General features: G+C 59.0%; 4 protein-coding genes across 4 annotated transcripts; 3 read left to right on the top strand and 1 right to left on the bottom strand.

Moving 5' to 3' along the window:
- Positions 1-626: 626 nt before the first annotated feature.
- Positions 627-1,200, top strand: HRG_03263 (glutathione peroxidase domain-containing protein; the record flags this gene model as incomplete). The annotated part of the gene is made up of 2 exons (XM_044861734.1): positions 627-669; positions 734-1,200. 2 exons carry the CDS (start codon positions 627-629, stop codon positions 1,198-1,200), a joined length of 510 nt encoding a protein of 169 aa, XP_044722760.1.
- Positions 1,201-3,467: 2,267 nt separating this feature from the next.
- HRG_03262 (eukaryotic aspartyl protease domain-containing protein) lies at positions 3,468-6,182 on the top strand (the record flags this gene model as incomplete). The annotated part of the gene is made up of 5 exons (XM_044861733.1): positions 3,468-3,906; positions 4,081-4,713; positions 4,831-5,149; positions 5,195-5,843; positions 5,907-6,182. The coding sequence occupies 5 exons, from the start codon at positions 3,468-3,470 to the stop codon at positions 6,180-6,182; spliced, it is 2,316 nt and encodes a 771-aa protein (XP_044722759.1).
- Positions 6,183-16,533: 10,351 nt separating this feature from the next.
- HRG_03261 (fungal specific transcription factor domain-containing protein) lies at positions 16,534-19,150 on the top strand (the record flags this gene model as incomplete). The annotated part of the gene is made up of 2 exons (XM_044861732.1): positions 16,534-17,452; positions 17,505-19,150. The coding sequence occupies 2 exons, from the start codon at positions 16,534-16,536 to the stop codon at positions 19,148-19,150; spliced, it is 2,565 nt and encodes an 854-aa protein (XP_044722758.1).
- Positions 19,151-21,818: 2,668 nt separating this feature from the next.
- Positions 21,819-22,781, bottom strand: HRG_03260 (uncharacterized protein; the record flags this gene model as incomplete). Its single annotated transcript, XM_044861731.1, has 1 exon — positions 21,819-22,781. One exon carries the CDS (start codon positions 22,779-22,781, stop codon positions 21,819-21,821), a length of 963 nt encoding a protein of 320 aa, XP_044722757.1.
- Positions 22,782-22,802: the final 21 nt, after the last annotated feature.

Genomic DNA, 22,802 nt, shown 5'->3' with positions numbered 1-22,802 from the left:
ACCCGATGACGGAGTCTCGAGGTACAAAGCACTTGTTGGTGCCAGCAAGCTCGCCGGATACTGAGGTATCTAAGTACAGTACCTAGGTAGATACCTAACTTACCTCCTTGTTCCTCTCTGTCCTTTTGGCTTCTTGTCGCGCAACTGCACCGAGGCATGCTGGTTTATGTAGGGTAGCACGCCTTGGTGTGCTGCAACTATGCAAAGTTACACACACTCGTCTCCGTGCGAAGCCTGAGACAAGGCGCGGGAGCTCGATGCCGAGGCACGTTTCGCTGAGCTGCCGAGCAGGTACCCTGCCCGCTTACCTAACAGGGCAAGCGTGTCGCAGCAGACGTCGCGGGGTTCCTCGGAAGCCTGAGCTGCCGCGGCCTCTTCCTGCCACGACGGCCAACAGGAGAACAGGAGGCAATAAAAGCTCCAAATTGCCCATGAATCGTCCTGCCATTTGTCACCAAGCAGGCCGCCAACTTTTTTGCGCTTCCAGAGTCCCCCAAATCGCGACGTGCGCAAAGACACCTCTGTCCATCTGCACTCCTCCCTCGATCCTGACCACCGCCGCCGCCGCCCGACCGTCGACAGCTCCCTCTGCCATCTACGGCCGCCCACATCGACTCCTCGTCACCATGTCCTCGGCGACGAGCTTCTACGACTTCAAGCCGCTTGACAGTAGGCGACTCGCTGTCCCCCCGAGCTCTTGTGTGGCCGGCTAATCAGGATGGGTGCCATGTAGAGCGCGGGCAAGAGGTGCCTCTGGCCGACTACAAGGGCAAGGTTGTCCTCATTGTCAACACGGCCTCCAAGTGCGGCTTCACGCCCCAGTACGCCGGCCTCGAGACGCTCTACAAGTCCATCAAGGAAAAGCACCCCGACGACTTTGTCATCCTCGGCTTCCCCTGCAACCAGTTTGGCTCGCAGGAGCCCGGCTCCGACGACGAAATCCAAAACTTTTGCCAGGTCAACTACGGCGTCAGCTTCCCCATTATGCAAAAGGTCGAGGTCAACGGCGACGCGGCCAGTCCGCTGTACCAGTGGCTCAAGGAGGAGAAGCCGGGGCTGATGGGCCTCAAGCGCGTCAAGTGGAACTTTGAGAAGTTCCTCGTCGGCCGCGATGGAAAGGTCAAGGGCCGCTGGGCCAGCACCACCAAGCCCGAGACCCTCGAGCAGCCCATTCTCGCCGAGCTCGACGACAGCAAGTGACGAGGGCCGGCGCGCAGGAAGGAGGAACAAGGAGGGTGATGGGGGATTAAAACGTACTACCTAATTGCGTGTACCTGTGTAGGTTAGCCATTGAAACACCTGATCCTGTTGTCTCGCATGGCATTGCTCAAAATCAACTTTTGCAGGGAGACGTCGAGAGCATCACCGGGCCCAGAAAGTCTAGAATAAGAGCAACCTCTAGGTCGTCGAGTGAGAGTCGACGCTGCGTTGGCGGGGCTCGTTTCGATTCGCGCCCTAATGTCTTTGCCTGGCGAGTTCGACTCAGCCCCGACAATCTGGAAAGACGTGTTTCAGCCAACGTCCAGCACGCCTTGGGAGCGAGAGGCAGAAGCGTCGAGGTTCGGGGTGGGGGCGAGGGGACACCACCGGCCTCCCTGGCTGTCGCACGCCTTCGCTTGTGCTTGCTGCTTTTCGCTCTCCACTCGCCTGTGGATCAGCATTGAAGGCTTGGCGTCAATAATACCGTGTGTCCGGGTAGTATTACCCCAGAGTGCTTGCTCTTGGCAGCCAGGGTGGGCTTGTTCATCTAATCACGGCGGCATTCAACCTCTGCAACGTGCGGAAGCAGCTGAGAAACTAATCGCCACGAGCTGTCGACGCCGTCTCTTCATCAATCTGCTTGTGCGTGTCTGAGAGTCTTCATTGTCGTCAGTGAAGCGCCCGGATGGATCGATGCCCCGGATGGCGGCGGAGGTGGTCGCCAACGTGCATGTGCCATGTAGGGCGGCGCATGCGTGTCTCATGATTTGATGACGGCGAAGCCTGAAACAGAGGCGAGTTGGTCCTGCGTTTTCCCGCCATCTGTCCACCTACAATTGGAGGGCATAATGCATGTCGAAGAAGCCCGGCAGCAAGAGGGGATAAATGGCCGAGCCAAGAGCCTTCCTTGGCTGAGGCGGGTTTGCTCCCGCCCGTTGGCGCTACTGTGTTACAAGCCGGCACGAGGAGAGACTAGCTGAGAGAAAAAGAAAGGGAAAAAGAAGAATTGTGATGATAATGGATGACAGAGAAAAGGTCGCCCGCGAGCAGCATCCGCGCCGCCCCTTTTCTTCTGTAGCCGCAGCCGCTCTGGCGGCCCCTGCGTTTATCGGTGCCTGAGCGTGCGTGCGCAGCTTGTGTCGAGGCAGGACAGGGGTGAGAGAGTGTGAAGGGACTGGGGCTTTCAATACCTACAGTACTCCGTAGAGAAGGATCCAACTCTGGTTGCTCTTCAAACTGGACGACGGCTACTGATGCGCCAAGACCCCTTCCCTTGTTGGCGGCATCTGATCAACGGCAGACCGCGGCCAACGCCATGCATGCATGTTTGCTGTCGGCGGGCCACGGGGCGTTTCTCAGGGGTAGAACAGAACAGGCGTCTTGCTTGATGATTTTGTGTGCAAAATTAGAGAGCTCTACGTCTGCACAGTCCGTCGTCGTACAGGACGGGGTAATAGAACAGCACCAGGCTCTCAGACTTGCAGTACCGGTGTCGCAATGCCCAGTGACTTATGCGCATGCGCACAACGTTATGCCTCGCTCCTTCTGCCTCTCGGCTCCTTGGCCCTTCCTTCCTTTCCGGGCCCTTCCTCTCGGGTCCAACCCCCCGCTGGCAAGAGCGACGCGCAGCTCCCTTGCCGCTCCTCATTTCCGCCCACATGCATCCATCCACTTCACCACCCCCCTCCCTTTTTTTCCTTCTTCCTCCGCATCAGCACCAAAAAAGGAACACGCACCCCCTAGAGGCCGTGTTTGCTTTTGCTTACCCACAGTCAACGCGTGTCAAGACAGGCAAAATGGGCGTCTCGCTCACCGTGATCGGTACAAGCGTCCGCGGAGCCTCCACCTCGATGGCCTCCTCTCGCTCATGCATGTGTCACTCAAGCCCTACCGGCCTGTTGGTCTCGTCTGCTTCTGACCACCATTGGACATGCAACTACGAATATATACAGCGTGGCTCCTGTGTGGCGGCATGCTCCCTTTGGTGATCCCCTTTTCCCTCTCTCTTTCCCATTCCCTTCCCCCCCTCTCTTCCCCCCCCCCCGGTCTGTCTTCCAACTTTGGTCATTCTCTACTTCGTCACAGTCCTTTAATAGATCTCTTTCCTTTCTTGGATTTACTTGTTTCCTTTTTTCCTGTTTCCTAGGCTTGACACGTTGGTGTCCATCTTGTTATTCGTCCGCCGGTCACTCATTACGCCGGCAGAATAGGCAAAGGAGGGTACAGGACGGAAAAAGGAGAGAAACAGTGCTTGCCAGGCCATCATCATGGCCCCTCTTTGGCCCCTCGCGGTCCTGCCGCTTGTCGTCCATGCCCTCAGCGGCATCCCCGCCGACAACCAGATGGTCGAGATGCCCGGCATGATCCGTTATCCCATCACCGTCGTCGACGGCGCTCCTGCAAAAGACCGCGTCTTCCGCCGACAGAACGACGTTGGCCTCGCTCCCCGGAAATTGGGCTTCTTCTACTCCATCGAGGTCAAGCTCGGCACCCCCTCCCAGGCTGTCAGCGTCAACTTCGACACGGGCTCCGACGAGCTCTGGGTCAATCCAACCTGCAGCAAATCGGCAGACCCGGCCTTTTGCCAGAACTTTGGCCGATTCAACGGCTCCCAGACGTTTGTAGACGTCAAGAGGAACTCGACCATCAACTACGGTACCGGCTTTGCCAACCTCGAGTACGGCTACGACTATGTGCAAATTGGCTGTAAGTGGACATGATGCTCGCTCACTCACTCTCTCTCACTCACACACTCTTAACCTTGTATATCCATAATGATTTACATGCACCTCACATCACATACCCATACATCCTTGCAACTCCTCACTGCCTTATGCACCAAGTCCATCTCAAGGCCAAACTGACAGCCCTTGCTACCAGCCTCCAAGCTCAGCCAGCAGCTCCTGGGCGTCGCCACAGCGTCCGAGTTCGCCGTCACCGGCATCCTCGGCGCCGGCCCAAACCTCGACGGCTGGAACAGCCACTACCCCACCGTCATCGACAATTTGGCCACGCAGGGCTTCACCAACAGTCGCGCCTTCTCCCTCGACATCCGCTCCATCGAGAGTAAGCGTGGCTCCGTTGTCTTCGGCGGCCTCGACACCAAAAAGTTCTCGGGTCCTCTCGAGAAGCGGCCCATTGTCCCCGCCGCCCAGTCTCCCGACGGCCTGACCCGCTACTGGGTCTACCTTGACGGCATCTCCATCACTCAGCCCAACGGCTCCGTGGTCAACGCCTTCGATAAGCCCAACGGCCAGGCCGTCTTGCTAGACAGCGGCTACACTGTCAGTGCCCTCCCCAGCGCAATCTTCGACAAGATCTTGGCCGCCTTCCCCGAGGCCAAGCCCCCTGCTCAGGGCACCAACCTGTACGAGGTTCCATGCTCCATCGGCAACTCCAAGGGCCGTGTCGACTTCAAGTTTGGCAAGACGGTCATCAAAGTCCCGTACAACGACTTCATCTGGCATCAGTCCGCCAATGGCGTGTGCGTGCTCGGCGTCACCCGCGATGATGGTGAGTCCTCAAGTCTTATCGTCTACCGAGACTCGGAGGCAAGCGGAGAGGGAGGCAACAAGGGGTTGAATTGCGCGGGAAAAGTACCTCTCGGTGCTAACGAGAGACCAACTCTAGATTTCCCCGTTCTGGGTGACACGTTCCTGCGTGCCGCCTACGTCGTGTACGACTGGGACAACCGCAACCTTCATGTGGCCAACAATGAGGACTGCGGCTCCCACCTCGTCGCCATCGGGAAGGGTCCCGACTCGGTTCCCTCCGTCGTCGGCGAGTGCGGTGCCCAGTACACGACAACGCCGTCGTCTGCCCGTCCCACCTCGGCGCCCATCTCCAATTTGACTTCCACCAAGGGCCGCGGCGGTATCACCAGCACCGTTTCTAGCAGGCCTGCCGACATCACTTCTCGGCCCATCGCGAGCTCGTCCACTTCGAGCTGGTACAACGCCTCCGGTCTGCCTACATATTCTTCGGACCTGCCCAGCGACTCTTCGGACCCGTCAACGTTCACCTACTCCTCGGACCTGCCTCCCAACCCCTCGGACCTGCCCAACGACTCTTCGGACCCGTCCACCTACTCAGAACTGCCCAGCGACTCCGACCCGGACCTGTCTACCTCTTCTTCGGCACTGCCCAACTACTCGGGCCCATCCACCTACTCTTCGGACCTGCTCACGTACACTTCCACCTTTACGAGCACTCGCACATACGCCGTCACGTCCTGCCCTCCCTCCGTGACCGACTGCCCTGCCGACTCCGTCACCACGGAAACTATCACGGGCACGACAACCTGGTGCCCATCCCAGAGTGCGACCGCCGCTCTCTCGACGACCATTATCACGTCCGTCATCGTCACCACCAAGACGTACACCGTGACCGACTGCCACGGCCAGGACTGTGGCAAGGGTTACGCTACGACCGAGGTTCTCACGTCCACCAAACAGCCGTGGACCGACATCACGGCCACCTGGACCATTCCCCGGACGCATACCTGCACCAAGGGCGAGCACGGCTGCGTGCCCGGCCAGAAGATTACGACGACGGACATCGTCACTGTTAAGCCCATGACCACGGGCCCTAGTCCCACACCCGTCCCCGGCTGCACCGACTGCCGCATGCCACCTCCGGTCGTTGTGACTTCGGTCCCAACGTCTCCCGCTCAGCCGCCGTCCAAGAACGTCCACTTTCCCGTCCAGAACCCTCCGGAACAGGCTTCTTTCCCGGCACCGTTGACGCCTCTCGAGATCTCCCCTCAGTCGCGTCCCGTCGAGACTTATCCCGCGCAAGTGCCTCCCAACCAGGCCGTCAACAACGTCCCCGGCACCATCAGCATGGTGACCAAGCCAACTGCTTCTTGCGTCAGTTGCGGCCCCGGGGGCTACAGCCCGCCGATGGTGACGGCCGGCGCTACTGCGTGGCGCGCACCAATGGCCGCCGTGGTCGTGGGCGCCATCTTTGCGGCTGCCATCTAAAGCGAGGCTTCGTGGGCTGGCCTCCTAATTGCAGGACATAATTGGGGCACTAACGTACATGGGCGTTGATAAAGAGAGGGCGCACCCGTCGTTGCGAGCAGTCGACCCCGGCAACCCTTTTTCAGACGTGTATATAATTGCTATTTCCTTGTGTCTTTTTGTGGCCGCTACATGCCGAGGGCATGTTGGATTGAGAATATCATCCGCCGAGGCTCTGTCTTCTGGAAAGGAGCATCTTGTTTGTTTAGATGAGAATATAGAAGGACTACTCCTTCGCTATTCATCGATGCTTGCGTGGTGGGATCACTTCTGTCCTGCTGCGGTGGATGATGCGAGCATGGGTACGGTGGCACGCAAAGGCTATGGGGAGCGAAGTAAGAGTTTCCGTACTTCTTCAACTCTCAGCAAGGGCTCTTTTCAAGAATAGGGGATTGCACAGCACTCTTTGCTTTGACCAATCTAGGCGGCTAAGGAAGAGAGGCCACTACGACTGAATTACTTGGACGAACCCGCAGATGACACCTCGAGAGCGTGCGCAAAACGTCCAAGTAGCCACAAACATTTCCACAGGGGATGGCTACAGGGTAAAAGGTCGAGCCGTGCAAGGAAGAAGACGAGGCAAGAAAAGCAGCAAAGGAAGACACTACCCATGCTCGCCACGGCTTGAGCCTCACGACCAAGCCTCGCAGCATGAACGGTCCCCCCCAAGCCCCCTCCCCTAGGCGCCACCGGCGATACGGCAGTAAACGGTGCCAACATGCGGGCACCAATGACACGGCGCGGCGATGCTGTGATTGAGGTCGATCCCTCCTCTTCCCAGGCATCGATGTCGCGCGCGGGCGCGCGGGCGCGGGGGAGGGGGGGTGGATGCTTTATAAAACCCGCTGGCCTCGGGTCAAGCCGAGTGTGAGAAAACGGGAGGGAGGGGGGGGGGGCGGCATCGCCCTCCCCGTGGGGAACCTTGGGATGTCTAGCCCCTTTCCTCCTTGCCGGGCTTAGCTTTGCCGATACTCCAGGGACGAGGGCGCTCGGGAAAGCAGATGCCTATGGTTCCTCCCCCGAGGCCACTCTGCCTGAGGGTGCCTCGCCGGCTCCGTGGGACGACCCAAGCCTCCACAAGCCGTGTAATCCGCCTGATCTGGGGGTCATCCACCATGCATCGCGGCAAAGACGCGCCGACAACTCGGCGGATTAAGCGGTTGCAATCGACAGTTGAACGGGCCCAGGGAATAGAGGATGTCGTAGCTGTGCCGAGAGTAGCTGTGCGTCCGTTGAAAATCAAAAGATCCCCTCCACCCCCTTTCCGAGTCTGACCGCGATGTAAGCGCGAGCCCGAGGCCATCATCACTTGGTGGAAGGGCCTCCGTGTCTGCGTCGCTCGTCAAAAGCCGCGTCCGGCGGCCGCCGATGGCAGCAGACATGTCGCAGGCTTGTCGAGCTGCTCGTGTTGGCACGTACAGTAGGTTGTATATGCGGCCTGGGTCACAAGACCAGAGCGCTCCGCAGAGGGGCCACCCGGCTTTCGGCATCGGCGAACCGCTCCAGGATTTACATGCTGATCCGCGGCCCAAGAGTTGGCCCACCCGATCCGCTGCCCTGCCGCTCGTCTTGGCTTTCCGCTAGAACAGGGCAGATCTGGGGGCGACGCCGCCACGAACGCAGACCTTGGAGTCCAGAATCCCCGAGTCCAGATATCGCACCGCATCGCATCTTCGGTGCGCCGGGTGATATTGCACGTGCTTTCCGCCATGCCACGTAGTCTCCGGAAACTCGACGGCCGAAGGGTGCTTCAACAAATTGTCCAACGGCGCAGTTCTCAACGCTTCATGTGCCTGGGGGGCGTGTATGCGACGGTCACCGACAAGACCCGTGTCTCGCCTTCCGAGGCCACAGCCTTGCATTGCCACATCGCTAGCCCATGTTTCCTCGTAGCGATTTCGTACTGTTGAGCCCGCCCGGGATTCCAGACCGCCCTGGCGGGATCTGTTATCGAGAGGCACCAAGGGTTTACACGGCCGCCTCTTGCGCTCCTAGGTCGATTGAGTTTGGGACAACTTGGGACCCGCCATACCTTCCCGAAGGGGCCTCTCGAGTCCTGCAATACTACTTCGCCACCGGTTGTCCTCGATTCTTACGTTCCGGACGAGTGGGGGGGGGGGCGCTGGAATGTCCGCAAAGTGACTCCGCACACCCCGGCTCTTCCCTCGGCCGTGTAAATACTGGACGATAGACAAGTTGCGCTCAAAGCCGCACTGCCTTTCGCAGCTCCGCCGTCTGTTTGCTGTGGTTCCTTAGGCCAACATGTGCCCAAACATGCTAGAGTGAAGGTGCCATCACGAGAAGGGAAGGAGGTCGGGCACTTCTTCGGATGAAAACGAATCCCCGGTTTCACGGATATTTGCGGTGCGAAGCTCATGAGTTCTTGCTCATCCAATAAAGGTCGCCAATCGGTTGGTAACTGCTCGCCAAGGACTTGTGAAATCACATCTATTTACCTGGGTGGTAAATAGCGACAAAGGTGCAGTCCGGCTGGAGCAGGGGCGAAGGCTTCTCCGGCTTAGACCCGCGGGGCTTGAAACGAGGCTTCTCGGGCAATCTCTCTGTATTGCCAGCTCATGTACGATTCTTGGAAAAAGTATCGAGTGAGTCAAGATACCTGATTTGGCAGAACTCCCAGGAGTAAAGGGCGACAGGGGACTCGGAATGGTCTGTTGGTCAGGTAGGCGCACTCCTTTCCCGCTCGCCCGGGATGCGGGACCTTATCCCTTGTGACGGCGAATCCGACAAGGCCCGGAAAGGGTATAAGTCGGAACAAAGACGCTGATGGCTACCTTCGGGCCAGAAATATAGAGCCTTGTTGGTCTTGGATGGGAAGTGAGATTGTAACGCAAGTGAACCAAAGACGTGGTCGAGATAGCGCCCTGCAAAGCCTCATTCAAGGCTAAGACGACGGTCCTGCATGGAAGGCGGGCAGATCAGGAAGCTTGCTGCTTCTGGCGTAGTTGCCAGCAACACCTGCATATTCAACGACACCCCAGGGCCGCTGCACAAGGTTAGGCGCCAACCCTTCCATGCCGTAAGATCGTCGTGGGGAACCCGTGCGTAGCCATGCATGCATGTACGAGCAAGAGGCTGGGGAAGCGAGTCTCGACATCTCTCTCGATGAACACACCGGGCAATTGCTGTCAGGCTCTTATGCGAAATGCGCGAGACGGAGGCACGGCGGGTCGAGCTGGCTCTACCCCTGATGGTCAACCTTCTCTGGTATACATGGAGGCGAGGGATTCCACGTACCTCGCCAAGTGACCTCTCTCCACGCAGGCCCCCGGGCGTCTCCGCATTTCACAGCGTGGTGCGGTTGCACTCTCTGGTTCTCGGCGCATCCACTGCCCGGAACTTTTGCTGCTTCAGGGCTGGGGTTGCACCTAAGCGGTCCCTTCGGTGGGAGGGCGTCCCTGTCGTCATCCATGGCAGCAGGACAAGGCCCAGCGCTCGGGCAAGGGACGTTCCCATCCTGAAGCTCAGTTGCTTGACGTGGTGGTTCAAGTTGCAACTGTAGACCTGTCGACGTCTCCAAGCGGATGCAGAGGTGGGCTCAACCCCGTGGGGAAGTCCTCCTTCACCACGTGTCGAGCACGAACCGAGCGTGGCACGGGACGTTGCGCTAGCCGACGCTCTGGTCGGCTACATATAAGCCTTGGGCCCCCCCTTTCGCTGATGACGCCAAGAAATGAGTCGGCGGAGCGATACTTCGTACAGGAAGACACAAATGCCTTCAGCCCTCTGAACAGGGGCTGTCCTTTGCTCTTCGTGCTGGGGGCCAAGGCGGCCATGCCCGGTGACGGCGCAGAATGAGAGGGTGTCAGTCTCCCGGTGTCCTTGGGCCTCTGCTTAGTTAGCCCTAAGCCCGAGGGCCCGGCCGATCTTGTGACTATTGCTCGGTTTTGGAGACAGCCGAGAGAGATGGGCTGCAGCCAAGTTGCCCTTTGCTTCCCCCGCACCGCCGAGAAAGATACAGCCCGAAGACAAATGGTTGCCGCGCTAAGAGCACCCAGTTAGCCAATCCCAATTGTTCCGCCTTGCAAACCTCTCGGCCAGGGAATCGTCAAAGAAGGGACGAGGCCACCCCCGTCTTGCGGGGAAGCGTGTGTCAGCTGGCGGATTGGCCCCTACGTGGGACAATCCGGAGCCACGGCCAACACATCAGCTTCTTTTATCAGGACGAAGCTTAGCCCCCTCGCGGTGCATCCTGGCGAAGGATGCCTTGCTATGCCGTCTTGGACCAGGACATAAGCCAGCAAGGCCGCATGAACGACGTCGAAGCTCGGCACGTGCCCCTGCCCTTCTGGAATTTCTAAACGCCAGTCAGGACGGAGCCGGGAGGCTATCGGAAGCGTTTGAATGGCACCCTCCATATGACCTTGGGGCAGCCACAGCGGCTTTGGTCATGACGAGCTATATTTCCAGAATAGTGCAACGTGGTATGAGCGTCTTGGTAGTGTAAGTAGCTGTCGCCACGCCGCGCTTGCTGGCGAATCGCGACGTCGAAGCATGTCACCCGCAATTGCATGGCAGTTTATCCGTGCAGCAGGAGTTGCCACCATCTTTCACACAAGGTCATAGAGCAGCAGCCAGCGTAGACTTGGAAGCCATCGCAACTCATACGTGCTCTTTTCGCTTGTGTCTTCTGCCAGCGCTGAAAAGGTGAATTTGTACGCTTCGATCCGATCAGGAGAAGCGCTGGCAAGTCCCTGATGCGCCGTCTTGCTCAGATCTTGTCGAGGGATGGATCAATGTCGAGCTCAGCGCGAACGGTTTCCGCAGGGCATCCACGCCAGTATAAGGCGAAGAATGCCGATGGGCCATACGGGCACTGATGGCTCTAACGGTGGTGTTGCGGTTAGCCTCAAGGCAAAACTTGCTGTGTACAAGCTTGTGCCTTAAATGGAGCCACTCATGCCACCAGAGCCACGCACTCCATCGCTTGGAGTGTTTCCCACGCGGCTATGGACAGCTGCTAGTGATTCTCTCAGACACTGTTGGGGAGAGCGCTGCTTCTGCCTCCATGGTGAGTGATGCGCGACTCGTTCTGAATCGGCAGTTGGCGAGCAAGCCCGCGGATAGGCGCATGCTCCGAGGGCGTGCTTACACCGACGAGGTCAATGATATGCCTAGCTAGTCGTGGTGGTGACAACCGTGACGCTAATCCACACTGAGAGGGACCTTTTGCAAATACGGGGGCTTCGATGTGTGTGGTTGTTTTCACGATGAGCTCATCCACCCCCTTCTTGTTCGTATGTGCCCCAAGGCATCGAGCAAGCAAGGGGCCGGAGAGGGAAAACCTCAGGAGTCATCAACTTGTCAGCGACGGCACCAGCGCGTCGGTGTCTCGAATGAACAGAGTGGAGGTGAGAGAGACTTCCAGGCTCCATCGCATAAGTAGGTGCACGTTTGCCGCGTGGGCATCGGCGCATCGAGCGGGACGCGGAAGCCAAGACATAATGGTAGCTCAAGGGCGTGGCAATATAACCCATAGGAGTGTGTAAGGCACCAATCGGGCCCATCAAGCAGAGCTCGTTTCGCGAATAGGAGCATTCCTTTTGAGGAGAGGGGGATGAGATGGGCATTCTGGCTCGGCGTCCAGCTGTGCTCCAAGCGCTGCATCCTGTAATTTGCCGTCCGCCCCGTCCCGCATCTCCCCCTGCATGTGGCGGAGGACTTTTTGGTGGACGTCGACGGAGGTCCCGGGATAAGGCAGCGCGCCTTGATTCGAGCCCGAGACTCCAAACAATTGAGATGTCTCCCATAAAGTCAGGATGGGCTTGATCGGCTGCCAGATCCACTTGGATCAAAGAAAATTCCTGTTCTGGACCCCGGCCTTAGGGTGTGAAGGTCCGACCCGTGTTGCGAAGTGAGTCCCGGCGGGTCATGGCGGCGTGCCAGCATCTCGCATCCCAGCAAGGGACCGCTGCGTCGTAGAAACTCTCGGAGGCCATGACTCCCCCTCCCTTTGCCGGATGGACGGCTCGAGATGTTTTACTTAGCCAGGACCTCGCCCATCGACAAACACCCCCCGAAGAAGGCGCCTAGGAAGAACATCCTGTATAGCAAGAGCCGGGTTTCGGCTGCGGTTCCGTATCTTGTTCAGATTTGGAGGAGCCCCTGCAGTGAATGCACAGATACGAAGTAGATATCCTCCGCCGGTCGGATGGCCTTGGCGCCAAGGTCTGTGCTTGGTATACGTCCTCAACTTGGACAAGCAGCCTGACGCAAGAGAATGAGAGAGAGAGATGCTTGGTGTTGACCCAGAGAGGCGTCTGCGAGACTTTGCAGCAGCCCATGGACACCAGGCAAGCGGTGGGCTGCGTTTCTTGCCTTGGCGACCGAGTATCATGGCACGTCGTTTAGGCAAGCTTCTGGAAGAATGACGATCACGGGGTGACCTGTGAGACACGCATGCCGCCTGCTGTGGCGCCGCTGGACACGGGACGCTACAGGGCGGTTGGTCCCGGCCCAGGCTGGCACAGACGGAGGACGCCTTGTGCATTTCCCGGGACCGCCTCGCTCCCTGGTGGGCTCCTTGTCCCCTTGCGGCTGGTTTGCTCCCGAGTTCAGCTCCAGGCCGCCATGGCATCGGCTGTTGGCGTGGAGCTCGAGTAGGAACGGCCATCTCGAATGCCGTCAGCCTGCGCCGGAGTGACGGTCAGCCGTGCTGCTGACGGCTGTGGCCCGGAATATGCATTCGTCGACTGGTGATGCCGATAAGATGGTCGTGGGCCCTGCGCTGAACAATGCATTGTGACCAATGGCGCGCAGCCGTTGCTCCCCAGACAACGTGCAGCAGGGGTGTGTGCTCGTTGCTGGCCGGTATCTCACGTGCATGCGCAGCATCCGCTGTAGCTGCATCGCCGCTGATGACGCGGGTGCAAAACTCCGTGATGCTGAAATGGTCGACCCAAGAGGATAGGGGTCCTTGGCCGGCCAAAGTGGCGGCCCGAGGCGGAAGCACGGGCGACATGCTACATAGGTAGGTAGGTACTGTACCTAGGTACATGGCGGTAAAAACTACACCTAAGCGCAAGCAAGAACTGTATCCTGTATCTCCTGCCTGCATCTTGGCTTGGATGACCAAGCGAAGTACTTGCCTTCTCAGCAGAGGCCACGCCCACCAAAGAAAAAGAAAAAAGGGAAATGTCATCGAGGCATCACAGCTGTTGTTGTGATGCGAAGCGCCAGTGTCGCCGATATTCCTCGGTACCCGGCTTCTCGAACCCCACGTCTGCATCACCTCAGTACCCGGCCCAGCATGCGCGTGGGGATGAATGATGCGCGGCCCTATCAGATTTCCCCATGTTTCCTGCAGCATGTGGGTGAGCACGGACACTCTCGAAAAACGAGGCATCGACAAGTCCTTGCTCATCTGCACCGCTTAGGCACGAGGCCGGTGCCACTGCCTGCACACTGCACAATCTCCAGATGCACGAGGCATGACGCGAGACTGCCAAGGCCCAACCGAGATATGCAGTCGAGCCACGCCACGATCCGCGACCATGAGAGCCCCCGAGCCTCTTGGACAAAAGCAAACCGGGCGGCTTTCATTCCTATGCGTCCAACATGCGCGTCTCAAACCGGCCCGCCACGCTAGCTTGCCTAGCTCAACGGCCCTACGGACGGGGCTGCTCGTGTTTGCCCGGCGACGGCTCGGCCGTGTGTCCGTGCAGCAGCGAGGAAACCTTGGGCCGCTGGCGGCGATGACATCTACCTTGGATACGGCCGAGCCTCGACCTTGCCTTGATTCTCACCCACTGCCGATAACGCCGGAGTGGACTCGTGACAGGCCAACCAACCCTGCGGGCGATATCTTGGGCCTCGTGTGCATATCGCCCTGCATCGAGGAGGTCATGAGAAATACCAGCCCCCGGCTCGTGGTGATAACGCCCGAGGGCGCATCATTCGGCACAGCCTTGTCGCGCGCTCGTCCAGTCAGTCAGTGGACATGGCATTGATCACAGTGTCCCGTGACACAGCCCGTCAAGCGCCTTGTTGGGGGCCATCCATCTCCCTTCTAGCAGTGCCGGTGAGATTGGCGGCGTCAAGCACAGCGACGCGGCCCGACCTTGAAAAAAGCAGATGGAATTGACGGGGAAAGCGGCGGTAAATACGCCATCCCATCGCCAAGCCATACCCACGGGGCCCCATGCTTGGTTCAAGTTCTCAAGTTAGCGCCCCCCAGAGACGTCCGTTCGAAGTGGGTTTCTTGCCCGGTGGGCTTTGCAAAAGGACCCGGAGCCCTGTACGTCTACATCAACATCCACAGCCGGCCGCGCTAGACGCCGAATGGCAGTCCTGCCGGTGCACCTCTTATTCGCCTTTGCTAGTGCGGCCACCAAGGGACGAGTGGCCAAGAGGAGCGCAGCAGGCCCTTGGAGCCGATCGTCATCTTCTTTTGCCGTTCCCTTCTGTTCTTTCTTGCTTGGCTCGCCGGCAGCTCGCGCGACAGTCTTCGGGTGGGATCCTCGCGGTAGGCGAGGGAGATGAACCAGGACCGACGACCCGTGAGCTTGTGGGTGCAAGCAGGTGACCAGACAAGAAGCCGGACAAGGCTGATGCGAGAAGGGGAGAAAAGAGAGACCAGGACAGAGAAGCAACAACAAGACATTACTGGCCATCGAGACATTTTCCGCCGCCGCCATTCACCCTCTCGGCCTGTCTCGTCACCAGTCAAGTCACTCGGCTGCCCCCGTGTCTGTCACAGGCCGACGAAAAAGAAACGTTCCCCCGATGCCGCTCCCGATAAAGCCCCCGCGTGACATGGTCCATGATACCAAGCTCCAGCGCATTGAACAAACCTACACAACCTCGCACTCACTCACACTGCCACACACACCTTTCCACCCAAGGGCGCACGCGCGCACTTACCGAGAGGAATGTTTGCATTATCCCGCGTTTCCTCTCTCCCGGTCTTTGAAACGCATGTGCTTTGTTGGCTGAGAATGAGCATGAGAGGCCGGCCCGCCTCCACGGGTCTCACCTCCATGTCTGCTGATATTGGCGACATGCTCTGCTGGAGGTGTGTACGGCACGGGTGTACGAATACTCTGCACGCTAGGGCCGGAGCAAAGATTGACAGGGAATTCTCCTCCACGGCAGGGTTCCTGGGGTCAAGGAGGCTTGATCAGTGGGCCAGGATTTGCGGTTGCCGCGCCCCTTTTTACCCCTCCAAAGCGTCGAGCTTTCAACTCCAACTTTTTTCTTTGGCAAAGCCTCCAATTTTTCATCCCGGCACGCCCCTCAAGGTCGACGGCGCACCCTCCTCCGCTCGCCTCATCTCCTCGACATCCCTGCTTGCCCAGGACAGTTCTCGCAGTCTGGGTCTGCCTCCAAGACACACGCCCCTCCCCGTCCTCGTCGACCTCATACTGCATGTCATCCTGCCCTGCGTGCGCACGACGAGCAAAAAAGCTGTGCTCGAGCCCCTCCGCCCCCTCCCGGTAACCAGGCCGGCGGCCGATGCTTGTCTGCTGGCCGGGGCTGGCACCCGCATGTGCTGCATCACACAGTCATTTCCGGGCTCGAAACCATAGGCAAAAACCGGGCCGTTCAGTTTAATACGCCTCACCCGTCAAGAGCGAGCACACCCGCTCGTGGAGCTAGGCACAGGGGTCTTTCTCAAGCAAAGCGCCATCAGACCCTCCATGCTCAAGCCTCCCCGCCAATCTCCTCACGGCTCACTCGGTCGACTCCTTGGCAGCCGCTGGCAACCCTCACCCCCCTTTCCACCCTTCTCCAGATAGCTCACCGTCCCTGTGACGGTACGCGCATGGTACCGTCCACTCACGGCCATACCCTTACCACACCACCGGGTAGCGGGCGTCGTGCATGTACAGACTCGCAGGACGTGCTCCGCGCTCGACAAGCATGAAGCATGGAGGAAGACGCCCCCGGTCGGCTCCTATGGCGCAAACGCCTTCGACTGAACCAACCCACTTTGTACACTGTCCGTCCCTGTCAGACGGAGCCGGCCCTCTGCGTGCCCCATGTCTTATACATTATCGTCTGTGTGTCCGGTTCCCTGCTGCAGACGACATCTCCAGAAGACGATTCGTCTTCCCTTCTCCTGTCTTCATAACCCCTCGCATCCCGTTCCGTCTTCCCTCGTCCTTTCATTCCACCATCATACCCCCTCTTCTCTACTCTTCTGCATACCTTCTTAGTTACTCGGACGTCGCATCGAGATTCTGCACTCGTGTTTCACAACTTGTCTTGTCTTCTCTCCATCGCTCTGTACTATCAGAGCCTTGACGGTTCCCCTTTGCGCCGGCTCGGACACCTTGGCCGCCTCTCCGTGGTCATGACCGCTCCCATCGCCCAACAGACGGTGTCCGTCAAGGACGTCACTGCCGCTCGCAAGCGTAGGAGACGTACACCCGCCGGTGGCGCCTCCGACGACTGCTTCACCTGCTCCAAGCGAAATATCAAGTGCGACCGCCGGCGGCCGTACTGCTCCCAATGTCTCGAGATTGGCAACGAGTGCTCCGGTTACAAGACTCAGCTCACGTGGGGTGTTGGTGTTGCAAGCCGGGGCAAACTTCGTGGCCTGTCTTTGCCTATCGCAAAGTCTCCCCCAGTCTCTCGCGAGCCTAAAAAGACCCCCACCGGTCGAGCCCGGGCTCACTCGACCGTCCCCGTCATGTCCGGCCACTGGACCGAGCACGAAGAGTTGCGAGGCTCGCACTGCGGCCCAATCGATATCCCAACCGCCTCTCATGTGGCCGCTTTGGCAACCTCATCCCCCTATCCAGGACCGGGCTATGATTACTTGTCTATGTCACATCCGGAGACTTCCGCCTCCCTACCGCAGGGCCACTGGGGCCATGTCCAGTACTCATCAGACATGATGCACTCGCCGGGCGAAACTCCCAAGTACTCCAAGTTTCCGGTGCCTCTAATGACGGACAGTCTCTCCTCGTCTGTGGACTCGGTCAGCGACGTCGACTACCTCTCGCCCCTGAGCCAATCCTACCCGCGCGAGGAGATGCCGTTTGGTGGCGGCAATCCGACAGTCATGTATGACGGCTATCCGGCCGGTCAGAGCTCCCCTGCCCCGCAAAGTCCTCCTTCGGCTCTCGTGCTCGACTATAGCCGCGCACAAACGTCGTGTCCGGGTCTCATCTATGCCCCCTCTGAGCCGAGTTCAAGCCTGACGTCTCACCTGGACCATTTTGAACCTCACCTGGGCCATAGACTGATGCGGGATTGTGACGGCCTCAGTGAGCATCACTTGGCGCCCTGTCCGGCCTTTCCATTCTAATGAGGCAGCAGGTGTCCCTCAGGTTGACGCATACGGCCCTTGCTCTAAACCTGCTGGCCAGATATGGACGCCGTCGCCGAGTGGTCGGGAGGACGAGCTACCGTCACCGCGGGCTGGACAGCACGCACCGGCCCAGTGGGCTGCTTTTCGTGGGCCCGAGTCTCTGCGCGGCAGTCAAGACATCATAGCCAGGATGCCCTTCTTCATGGATTACTACAGGAACACCATGGCTCCTTCTTTGGTCTACATCGACGGGCCACACAACCCCTTTCGGGGCCACGTGCTCGGGCTCGCCGTCAACAGCCAGAGCCTACAACATGCAATTTGCGCTCTTTCAGCTTGCAATCTTCGTATGAAACGCAAGCTCAGTCTCGGTCAAGATCCACAAGAGCTGTGGGAGAAGCTCACCGCCGATGGCTCGGGTGATTGTGAACCAGACGACCCTTCACTGGCTGAAGAATTCCATCACCGGAACCTAGCCGTCCAACTCCTCAACGAGCAGCTGAACGATGCTGAGAAATCCATGCATGATTCAGTTCTGGCTACGATTCTTCTCTTGTGTCATTATCGCATGGTGGAGTCGGGAGTTGCCAAGTTCCATACCCAATTCGCAGGCGTCAAGAAGATTCTCTCCATGCGGTCCGAACGCTTCGGTCCTTCGAGAGACTCGGCTTGGATCGAGACGCTCTTTACCTACTTTGATGCCATTTCGGCCAGCATCAACGATCGAGAAGCCCAGTTAACCCCGGAGCCCGAAGATCACGCTGCTCTCCCGCCCGGTGCCGAGAACATGGTCGGCTGCGAAAGAGGACTCTTCCGAACGATGAGAAAGCTCGGCCGGCTAAATCTCTTGTCCCAGCATCGGCCTGTACAGAACATGACTGCATCCGCTCGCCGTAGCCCTGAAGCTCCCTCAGGCGGTAACCCCGGATCGCCGTTCGACCCACTCGGTGATGGCAGAATGCACAGCCTGGGGCCGGGAGACATTTACCAGGCTCCCAGCCATCGGTTTGACGGCAACGGATTCAGGACGACGTTGGACGACGATGAGATTCTAGCATCAGCCATGTGCACGTCGACAGCCTTGGATGATCGCCGGGCCCTGTTCTGGCGAGAATGGAAGGAGGCTCGACTGGCCCTGCAAAATTGGCAGTTCGACGCCGCAGCCGTGGCAGGGTCGTTGCCAGGGTCGCCGAGTCCCGGGCAGGTACGTGACCTGGGATCCTTGTCGGAAGCTTTCCGGTACGCCGCGTTGCTGTACACGGAGCGGCTGGCGGGCCCGAACATGCCCTCGAGTCACACCAACTTCCAAAACCTGGTGAGCCAGGTGGTTTACTACGCGACGAGCCTTGAAGCGGGAAGTGCCGCCGAGAAGTTTCTTCTGTGGCCGCTGTTTGTTGCCGGGTCCGAGTGCGTCAACGAGCTGCAGCAGAACATCGTTCGAACCAAGTGCCGAGATATCATGAGCCGGTCAGGTTACATGAATAACCTTTCTGCGTTGAGTGTCTTGGAGAAGCTCTGGGCTGGCGACTTGCAAGACAGGCTCGAGACTCAGGGTCAGCAGCAAGGAGGCAAGACGACAGGTCATCGGGCACCATTCAACTGGGCCAAGTGCTTTGGGGGACCCGGGGTCGAGGCCGAGTGGATCATGTTTTGATCTCGGCGCTGCTGCTGTCTGTTCTTTCTTTTTTTCTTTCTTTGGCAGCCAGGAAAAACACGCTTAACCGTGCGAACACGGTACGAGTACAGACGGGCACTGAGACCTGGCCTCTCGCCATAATGACATGCGAAACGAAGACGGACAGAAATGAGGATGGCTCAGGGACGGACTACCTGGCTGCGTGGATCTGCAAATGGCTGGCTAACGACTTGGGGAACATGGGACGATGGATGTGGCGAATATGATGCAGGGCGAGGCCAACAGAATGATGTCGACAGTGGGCCATTACACTTTACTTTTTCATGCTAAATTTCCAGGTTTTGGGCATTCTTTCATCGGGCAGAAGGGGGAAGAGGGAGAGGGGGAACCCACGGAACCGGGCATTAAGATTTCAACATGTTCATTCAGCATTGGGTCGACGGCAAGCATCAAGTGGCAATGGGCGAGAGCGGCAAGGTTGCATGGGCCTCGTGTTGTCGAGGACGTCTTCTGGCATTGGACATGTATATATGCAACGGATGGTGTACATGACAAGCGCAGACAGTACATGAGCTAGTATATACGTTGCAAGCAATGATGAAGCGCGTCGTCCGAAGGCAAGGCAGAGGGACTCAGCAGAGCCGGGATCGTCGGCGAAGTGACTTGTCGCCGTTTCCCCCAGTCGTGCGGCGGAGCCTGGGTTCGATGGACCGGGGAACGGGGCGGCTCCGTTGCAGAGTGCCGGGGCCCCTGGGCCGTTTCTGCCAAGGTTCTCACCCGTATTCCTGGGAGCCTCTCCCGGCACAAGCTACGGGGAGGGCAGGACTTGGTAGAGCGGTAAAGAGTATTTGTGGAGATGCGGAAGAAAGGGGGTGGGGGAAGGGGGTGCGTCCATCATGCTCACATGGATCGAAGTTGCCAAGGTCTGCGCATTCAATGGCTGATGGGATTGGATTGTCCACTCGCATGCCGGGAGCAGAAGATGTAATGGAGAGAGGACGATGGCGTGCTAGCTTGGTGGCGCGGCGACGTCGAAGAGCCCATCTCCTTTGTTTCTTGCGTGTCACTGGTTGCAAGTAAAAGGGGGAGGAACGAGCTAAGTGACAGGCAGTGCATGATGGCCTCTCGAGAGGTTATGACAAGTGGTGTTTTAGGTTGGTCGAAGGCCGCCGCCGCCTTGTTTTCTTTTCTGGTTTCCATTGACGAAGGCTTCCATGGTTGGACCCCTTGTTGTCCTACCGTCTGTAACAGGCAGACAGGACAAGAGAGCTTGGGTCGGGCGACTCCGAGGACGAGGGGGAGACGCCACTGGACCAAGGATGGGCTCTACCGGTATCTTTGTTTCTGCCGTTCTCTCGCTTACCGCTGAATCAAAGACGCGTGCCAAGAAAGCTGGAGCAAGGCAGGCGATGATGCGGGCTCGAGGAGGAGGCATCATGCTGTACTTTGTGCATGCCCTAACGGGGGTGGTTTGCTCGCCCTTGATGGGGGGGTTCAAACAAGAGTTGGGTCATATACGATGAGAGAGAGAGAATGGATGTATGTCTACGGAGTACGCATGGCTCATATGGCGGCGGCACACGTCGTGTATCGGCGGGCATGCACGCAATGTGTGTGTATAGTATTGCTGCCCACACGGTATCCGTATCCGCCCGAAGAGACCACGCATTTACTCGGTAGTAAGATAACGGACCCGGCCAATGTTTGGAGCCCAAGACAGAAGCTTCTTTTTTAGCTCCAGAGTCCCCTCCATCAGCCACCAGAGTGGAAATGGGAGGAGGGGGCCTGGCGATTGGGCGGTCTAGAGAAGAGGCGGCGCGTGGCGCGTTAGGTTAGTTTTTGGAACAAAGGGTCTGCTGTGTGTAAGTCGGCCAATGACGATTGCGTGATTAGAGTTGAAATTGACTGGGGCCGACGGTCACGAGCCTTCTCCTCCTCGTGCTCTGATGTTGGGACTTCCCGGGCGAATGTTGACAGAAAAAGGGGTGGTTTGCCGGAGATGGGCTGCCATCCAATGGTCCGGTTGTTGCCCCCAAGTTACATCCAAGGCACAGAGCAGCCAGATCCGGCCGGCACTTGATCAGCATCGGCAACAGACCGAGGGCAAAGCCTCGGCCCGGCACATCAGGCCCGGGGGGGGAGACATCGGGGGATGTGACGGGCACTGACCCGGGGATCTAGCGCCGGCGTTTATCAAAACGAGCCGAGGAGAATAAGCACCCGCCCAACGTGAGACGGACTGGATGATCAAGGATCGGGTTTAACGTGAGAGAACAAACAAGCCTTGACTATTACGGCATTTGCACTGTGCCGCGCTAGGGGTCGATTAGACGTGGCCGGCGGGTGGAAAGGCAAACTTTGCGTTAATTCACCGAGCAAGACGATTGAAGGGCGAGGTGGTCGACGGGTCGACCAGGTCTCGGTGGCAGTGGCAGCCAGCTTGGTGCGACTCTGGACGACACGGCATCGGTGGTCATAGTCGGGACCTCTCCAACGACGCTGGGCGGGGGCCAACCGAGGCATCCATCCCAAGACACCGGCGCATCAAAGCCTCACAGTGACAGTGACAAACGCAACCAACTCTCCGTGTTATTCCTTCCTCACAGCTCGGGGAAAGTATCCGACCTTCACCTTCACCTTCACTCCCCTCTCCGGGGTCCATCAACCGGGTCGCTCCCCCCCCCCCTTATTCACGCCCCGACATCGTCGGCCACCCTTCCGCCGCCGGCAACGCGCGCGAGCCAAAGCCAAAGCCGATGCCGCAATGCCCGAGGTCGTCGCGCCCACCCCGTCCCAGCCGCTGGGCCTCGTCGCGCAGCTCCCGCAGCTCCTTATCGCTCCTGAGCGCGTCGCGGAGGATGACTAGGTCCCACTGCTGCACCGACCGGAGCTTCTCGATTTGCCGCCTTGCCGCCTCCTGTTGCTCGTTGTCGTCGATGTCCTCCAGCTGCTGCTGCTGCTGCTGCTGTTGCTCATGGTGGTGGTGGTGGTGGAGGTGGAGGTGATCGTCGTCCTCGGGCGTATCCTCTGCGCGCGGCCGCCTCTCCGCCTCGACTGGACCGTCGGCCTCATCGTCCTCCTCCTCTGACCTCTGCTCCTCCTCTTGTCGCAGCCACCACTGCCGCAGCCGGCGCCGGCGCCGGCCCCTTGGCCCGTAGCGCATCGCAAACACCGCCCGCCCATACTGGTTCGTCCACTCCTCGGCGTACTGGATCTCCTCCACCTGCGCCACCCGCCGCTCCTCCTGCAGCTGCTCCTCAAACTCCTCGCGATCCCGCAGTGCCAGCACCCGCATCTCTCGCGCATCTCTCGCGCCGTCCCTCTGCGCTCTCCCCTCGTTCATTTTGCCCTTTTCGTCCTTGTCATTCTCGTTGTCGTTGCAGCCGTCGTCACCACCACCACCGCAGCCGCCCTTGTCCTTATCGATGATGCGCCGCGCCTGGTCGTTCCACCGCTCCGTCCGGGCGTCGGCGTCGGTCGCATACCGCAGCGCGTGGCATTCCTCGCATCGCCACCGGAACCTCGTCCGCAGCAGCACCTCCTGCTGCGCCGGCGCGCACAGCTCCTCGCACCCGGCCGTGCATCCGAGCTTGTAGAGCGTGCTGTGTCTGCACTGCGCGTAGTCGATGATGCCGATACAGCATGGCATTCTCGTTGCTGTTTCGCTCTT

The sequence above is a fragment of the Hirsutella rhossiliensis genome (assembly GCF_020360975.1).
Source record: "Hirsutella rhossiliensis strain HR02 chromosome Unknown scaffold00003, whole genome shotgun sequence".
NCBI lineage: Eukaryota > Fungi > Ascomycota > Sordariomycetes > Hypocreales > Ophiocordycipitaceae > Hirsutella > Hirsutella rhossiliensis.
The sequence above is the reverse complement of the archived record's forward strand: the minus strand, read 5'-3'. Positions and strand labels throughout refer to the sequence as shown.